At 42.9% G+C, this 7,596-nt stretch overlaps 1 protein-coding gene across 1 annotated transcript in view; it reads right to left on the reverse strand.

Annotated features, from left to right (window-relative positions):
- LOC110333679 (tubulin beta chain-like) overlaps positions 1 to 7,596 on the reverse strand; it is a 16,464-nt gene that overhangs the window by 1,423 nt on the left and 7,445 nt on the right. The window contains exons 2-3 of the mRNA XM_021215369.1: positions 429 to 537; positions 47 to 157 (exon numbers count right to left, since the gene is read on the reverse strand). Of these exons, the coding sequence (XP_021071028.1) occupies positions 47 to 157; positions 429 to 537 (220 nt within the window). The remainder of the gene's footprint in view (positions 1 to 46; positions 158 to 428; positions 538 to 7,596) is intronic.

The following is a 7,596-nucleotide window of genomic DNA, read 5'->3' on the forward strand; positions in this document are numbered from 1 at the left end:
AGGGAATGAGTCATCTGGCCAGCTCTCACGGAGCATGACGACATACCGAACACAAAGTTGTCTGGCCTGAAGATCTGGCCGAACGGTCCGGACCTCACAGAGTCCATGGTGCCTGGCTCCAGGTCCACTAGGATGGCCCGAGGTACATATTTGTTGCCTGTGGGGACAAGAGCTGACTTACANTCGGGCTTGAGAAAGGAGATNAATGTAGCACAAGAATTCATTGCAGAAATCCCAGCATTCAGACAAAGGAGGAAAAAGAAAATGGAGACACAAAGCATGCAGAGGTCTTCAGGAACTCAAAGTGCTTTTTCTTGTTGCAACTGGCATTTTAAATGAGTGTGCANAAAGCATTTCCTTGNCTGCATGCTGGTAGGCTGCTTCCTCTGCCATAGTATGGAAAGCAAGACTGACATCCAAACCCTTACCAGCAGCTTCATTGTAGTACACATTGATTCTCTCCAGCTGCAAGTCACTGTCTCCATGGTAACTGCCAGTGGGGTCGATGCCATGCTCATCACTTATCACCTCCCAAAACTGAAATGAAGACAGTCCCCCATCATGCTTAGAATCTCTCTGTCACCCAGAATTGTCTCTGTCAGATAGCAGGGCAAGAGCCTAGTGAGTTGCTGGCCTCCATGTATTTGGACAGCAGCTGCTGCTGCAGAGGGTCTTGGGAATGTGCAGTGCATCGGCCATATTATGACCACAGATGCAGGGCTGGGAGGAGCCTGGAGAGGGAAGTGGGCACAGTGGATCTCCCAGAACTGCAGAGGCAGCTGCTTTCTATCACTCCAAGCTAGGGTAAATTTCTGTAACTCGGGGATTAAAGGCTCCTAACACAGACCCAATACCTCACTGAGCAACACAAATTTAATCTGTCATACATTCTGGCCTCTGGTCTCAATCATGGAAGAATGGGTGAATCTGGAGAGAAGGAGCCTCAGAAGGAACAATGCAACTGAGAAGGAAGCTGGCTATTATTAGGATGCAGCTTCTATTGTGAACCTCAAACAGGAAAAGAGTGGGGGGAGACATTTTTGTACCATGCCCACCCACATCCAAACTATGCCTGATACAAACCCCCACGGTGCTCAGAGTTGTAATGCTACCTAGTGCCACTTGCTACCTCGTACGTAAGCAGAAATAAGACTATCATGTTATACCAGAATATATTTAAGGCCCTCGTTGGCTTGATGCTACCACCCAAACAAAGATCCAGACCTACATTTAAAGTCCATTGCGATCAAGAAGTTCTTTAGGCTCATTAGTCTGTAAGCATCCAAAAGCAAACAGTTGTGAAGTTTGTTTACTGGAAATGATTTGCAGAAATTTCGGGTATTGGGGAGCTGGGTGGCAAACTGGTGTAGCAAAATCAGGTCACCTACCCAGGGAACCAAGTCCTTTCTAGTCATCAGATTCGGAGTTGGAGCTGTTCAGGCAGACAGAATGCACCTGAGTGCCTGGAAGCGCAGCCAAATTCAAAGGCTAGAAGCCTGGTGCAGGTGTGGTGGATCTAGAGCTGTGGGTAACTGCAAGCAGTAGCTTCTCTTCATAGTTTCAGCCCCCCCACCCCCAGTCTATTATGAAATGAGACTAGCAATGGAATGAGATTCATCGTCAAGTTGAGGTTTGACCATTTCTAGTTTTGTCTGCGTTGTGCTTGTGGTTTTAAGCTGTGAGCTCTTGTGGTCGCTGGGAACTGAACTCAGGACATCTGGAAGAGTAGTCAGTGCTCTTAACCACTAAGCCATCTCCCCAGCCCAACTTTCTCCTGCTCAATTCGCCCTGCCTGTCTGTGATGGCCGAACCTTCCAGCAAATGACAGTGACAGACTCTTATTCCTCTGGATCCACAAACCCAAAGAAATTCTTCCTTCTATAAGGTGCATTGGTCATGGTGTTTTATCACAGCAGCAGAAAAGAAGTTAAAAGTAGCTGAGTTCAGTCTTGCCATTCAGATAAGCTCCCAACTTGTGAAAAGGGAATCTAAGCTATTTTCTCATCCTATCAAGTAAGTAGGCTAAAAACCTGCTTCCAACGTCCATCCCATTCCAAAGGTCCATCCGAAGCAGGCAACAGAACTTGTCAGTGTCTTTCATATGGTTTTCGCTTTAGAATCATAAAGGATGAAACACTAAAAGGGCGGTGGAGTCTTACTCTGTGGTTTCAGAGGGCCACAGGGACCAGGAAATATGTGACAGGGGAGTCCCTGTGTAAAGACCCTGCAAGGACAGGAGACTCTGGGAGGCCATTTTTGTGAAGCTGTGAACATGTAGCCTGGGCTACGTCAGAGACACCAAGCTGTTGCTGATTCTAGAGCCATGAGATATCTGCCAAGGAGAGCTGTTTACAAGGAATGGGACCAGACCAAGAGAAAGCTGCATATTACAAGCAGAAAGGCTAGAAGGTAGAGCTTTATGCCAAATGACGCTTTGCTGGGGCACACAGGTGAAAGAATGTCGTGCTAAAGCACACATATGAAAGACTTTTTCTGAAGCAGACACAGGTGAAAGGATGTTTAGGTAGAGCAGACATGTCAAAGGACTCTTGTCAAAGGAGTATAAATATGACCCCACAGACAGTGCTGAACTTTGGTTTGGTTTGCTCTGCCTCACTACTCTTCACCAAATGCGCGCATTGGTTTGACTCACATGACACTGTTGAGCTCAACTTGTGGTAATGCTGATGTTGAGAGAAACTCACCAAAGAACTCCTCAAGAGGTTCCTGTGGCAACTTGCCACTTCAGTGGCCTTACCTCAAACCAGTTGGTGAGCCCGGCAGTTTCTTCAGGATTGAACTATAGTTACTGGTTGGTGCCTGATGTCTGCTTGCTGAAAGGATTGGACTGTAGCTTCTGGTTTGTGCTTGGTGTCTACCTGCCTAGAGGACTGGTCTGCAGCTGCTGAATCATATTCAGTGTTTGCTATGGGACTGAACTGCTGCCCAAGAAGATCAAGCTTGCCCCCAAAGAACTATTGCTGAACAGGTCCACTTTCCCCATATCCTAATAACTTTTCTCTTCTGCTACCTCTGTTGGGTAGTGGGCTAGACAGCAAGAGGTTCAACCCTTATTAAAAGTAGGTTGCAAAAAATTTATGCCTACAGTATGTACTTTGCTTTTTTATTTTACAAAAGGTTATAAGTAGCAGTCTTTCAAAAGAGACTTTAGACTTTTAAACAATGTGGAAACTATAAAAGATTATCAGGACTTTGAAGTTTGACAGAATGCATTTTGCGTTACAATATGGCCATGAACCTATGAGGTCAGGTGGTAGAATATAGTGGTTTGAATAGAATGTCCCCAGTGGCTTAGGTATTTGAACACTTGTTGGTTACAATATGTAGGGGGCGCTTAAGAAAATGTGACCTTGTTAAAGGATGTCACTGGAGGAGGGCATTGGGAGTCTAAAGCAATGGTTCTCAACCTTTCTAATTCTGTGAGCTTTTAATACCATTCCTCGTGTTGTGATGACCCCCCCAACCGTAAAATTATTTTTGTTGCTGTACTTGATAAAATTATTTCATGACAATAATTTGTTAGTTAGGAATTGTAATGTAAATATCTTTATTTTCCAGTGGTCTTTGGCAACCCTTTCTAAATGGCCATTCAACCCTCAAAGGGGTCATGACCCACAGATTGGGAACTGCTGGTCGGAAAGACTCCTGCCAATTCTAGTTCTCTCCCTGCTTTGTACTTTCTGCTCAAGATTTGAACTCTCAGCTTTCTGCTCAAAGCACCATGTCTATCTGCTGCCATGGCTTCCTGTGCAGATGGTGAAGGACTCTTATCACTCTGTAACTGTAAGTTCACTCAAGTCCTTCTTCCTTCTCTAAGTTGCCTCGGTTCATGGTATTTTATCCTGGTGCGGGGAGGTAGCATACAGAAACATAGAACAGGCTAGAGTGAATGAAAAGTCCTGAAAAAAAGGCTGTGTCTGCATAGACAGGTAGACCAATTGGAATTTCATTACTGTGGAGAAATTGGAGTTTTGTAGGTTCGGAGGTTAATTACTTTATCTTGGACTATTTTAGCCTTCTAGACCAGTCATCCTTTGCCCAGCTCTGTAACTGAACTGACAACTTGTGATAATAAATAAAAACCTCTCAGAATCTATTAACTTAACAGAACACTAGTTTTCAACAATCCAAGGGCTAAGAGTGTCATCCGATCGAAGCTTGGGCCTACAGAGCTCCCCAACCCCCATGTTGATGTATCTTTCTGGTATACCCATCAATGTATTTCAAACTTGCCTTGATTCATAATTTCTCTTTATTCTGTAAAACTATAGCAACTTCATGAAATTGCTTCTACACTGGAACATGGAATTCAGTAAAACCTAAATCTTTGTTCCTGGACCATGGTCGTTCGGAATGGCTCCAGAGTAAGCTCTTCAAGATGAAAGCTGTGGTTTTTATTTTGTTTGTTTGTTTGTTATGTCAAAGCTAGAAAAACAAATACTAAATCTCAGTGAGATCACACAATCCAGACTTGAGGTTTTCGAGGAGTGAAAGTCTCTTCAGGGAGGGTTTAAGAGACAGGTTACAATTCAGTGGAGTGCCCTGTTTGTACCCTGGATACCTGATGCACAGGTCCATGAACAGGGTCTATGGGAACACACAGCAGTCATCTCTAGAAGCATAAACACATGTCTCCTTCAGGAAGTCAGGATTGTGTCCTGACAATTGCTAAGAACTAACCATAGGACTTCTCTGGCAATCTTGGTGGATGTGGTAATGTTCTCTATCATTTTCCAAAGCAGAGCATGGGAAGAGTAGAAATCCTGGAGAACTTATGGGGTGACCTGGGCAGTGGTCTTAGACACTAGGAATCCACCCACAGCCTACTACAGCTTAGCCTTTTCAGGTGCCACCAATCCCAGAATTTCCTATGCTGTGCCCTCTTGAAGGCTTTGGTGGGAAGAGTTGCAACCTTTTCCTATGCTATGCTTTTTGCATGTAATATCTTGTTGTAGACTGTTTGAATTGTCTAGTGCCTGGGAAAAACTCGAGTCAGAAGTAAAAGAATTATTACAATAAGGAAAGAACACAGCATATTTAAATAATTGGTGGATGTTAATATGATTATTGAAATTAGGGGACCTAGAGACATTGTAAAGCATTGTTTGACAGAATAGCTAGGCAGCAGGAGTATCCTAAGGTAGACACAAAGGATTTAACTGTGACACAACAGACTCAGAGATTTCAATCATATTTTTAGTGCATCTCTTATAAATATGAATAGGCATGGGTCAGTAAGATTGCTCACCAAGTACAAATACCTTTACCACCAAACCTGACCAGTGGAATTCAATCCCTCAGATCCCACATGATAGGAGAAGAGAACCAACTTCTGCAAGTTGTCCTCTGACTTCAACATGCAACTCTCTCCATAAATAAATAAATAGATAGATAGATAGATAGATAGATAGATAGATAGATAGATAGATTTTTAAAGGCTTTTCTAAGAACTGGAGAAATGATATAGCTTTTAGCATTTATTGCTCTTTGAGAGGACCAGAGCTCAATTCTTGGCAGCTACATAGTGGCTTTCAACTAGAACTCTGCTTTCAGAGGATCTGATGTCCTCTTCTGGCCTCTGTGTGTACCAGGCAGTCATGTGATACACATACACGCATGCAGAAAAAAAAATACACGTAAAATATTTAAAAAGATGGTTTTTTTTTTTTTTTTAATGAGCATGCATAGGGCTGGAGAGATGGCTCATAGATTAAAAAGCACTGATTGCTCTTAGGTTGGAGTTTGGTCCCCAGGACTCAGCTCATAACTACCTGCAACTCTAGATTCAGGGTATCCGAAACCTCTGGCTCCTTGGGGACCTTCACTCATACACACATACTGACACACACATACACATACATGTGATCAAAAATAAAAGTGGACCTCAAAAAATGGAGAAGCAGCTAAACCTTACTTACTCTACCAGGAGGCCCAAGTAAACATAGAGAAAGGGGATATGCAGATATCAAGTAGGGAGAAGAAAAAGAGTTAAAAGCCTCATGAGTATCTTTAGACCAAACAGAGAGTCCATGAAATAAGAGTAGAAAATTGGCTTGGTGTGGCGGCTCATGCTTGTAATCTCAGCTCTGAGGGAGCTGAGGCAGAAGGATTACTGTGAATTCAAGGTAAGTCTGAGCTATGTAATGAATTCTAAGACAACCTAAACTACAGAGGGAGATTCTGCCTCAAAATAATAATAATAATAATAATAATAATAATAGTAATAAAAACTAAAATCTAAATAATTTTTAAAAGGTTCTGGGGAACCACAAAATGTATTAACATCAACTAAACTCAATGGAGAAACTGAAAGAAAAGTCAGACAACTCTTGTAGAAAGTGGGAGTCAGAAAAAAAGAGGATGGGAAGCAGGAGGGAAGCAGTAAGAATTGTCTGAAAGGTTCAACACCAGGTTGATAGGAATGAGATGAGCAGAGAGGAGCTGGGAAAAAAAAAAACTGAGGGAAAATGATCATGTAACTACATGAAGAAAATGACTGAAAACAGGCTTCCAGATACAATTCTCCATGGGGTGGGGGTGGTCTGTCATGGGCATCTATCACCTCTTACAATCTAAGTGCAGAGTGTCATTTCTTTGAAATTACTTTTCTCAAGTCAGTTTCTTGTGGGGGAAGACAAAGACCTACACACAGAGTGGTACAAACTAGAAGAAATAGGGCTGAGGAAGCCAAGAACTGAATCCTGCAGCCCCTGTAATGATATTTGCTATCCTAGGGAACTCTTCATAGATGCCCCTACACTCCATCTACTCCCTTTCCTCTGATCAGTCTTGGCCATCAAGACCATAAAGGCCAGTCATCTTCTCTATCCGAAGACAACACTTCAGGAATACCCAGCTAGCCAGAGCTACCCACAGCTGGTGAAATGATAGCCTCATAAACTGAGAGGGAAAGTCTGGCAGTCTAAACAACACCTGCTTTGCTAGTTCAACAACCACCTATAGTTTTTAAAGTCTTTTGTAGTGCATGTTGACTAAGAGCTCCTCCTTGTGAGGCATGGTTCCCTGGCTGGGAGCTGAATTTGGGAGTGGCGGAGGTAGTCCAGCATTATCTGTACCTGGAGTGTGAATTCTCCTGTTAGCACAGTGGTATTAAAAGGCTCTTCGCTCTTCCACAGACAGGTGGCTCCTGCTGTTTGTTGACTCCACATCCATTTTCACTTGAGTCTGAATACAAGTTGAGGAAAATGAGGGACCTGAAGAGAAACTTCAGCACACATCCCCACTATGTAGCTATGCTTATTCAAATGAAAACCATAACGATATTTTTCAGAAGTGGTTAGAAGCATTTGCCATCTCTAGTGATGTTTTGGTTTACAAAAGATTGATAATCTAACACTGCATCATGAACCTTAAGTTTTTACTATCATGAAAGTTACAAAAATGAAGTTCTCACTACCAATCTATTTTTTTTTTTTTTATCACATCCTGATTATTCAGCTGGTGCCTGTTAAGTGCAGCGAGCTGGCTGTGTGGTGTGGGTGGGAGACAAGAGAGAAAAGCAGAGAGAGAGAGAGAGAGAGAGAGAGAGAGAGAGAGAGAGAGAGAGAGAGAGAG

Source organism: Mus pahari, chromosome 16, assembly GCF_900095145.1.
Source record: "Mus pahari chromosome 16, PAHARI_EIJ_v1.1, whole genome shotgun sequence".
NCBI classification, from domain to species: Eukaryota; Metazoa; Chordata; class Mammalia; order Rodentia; family Muridae; genus Mus; species Mus pahari.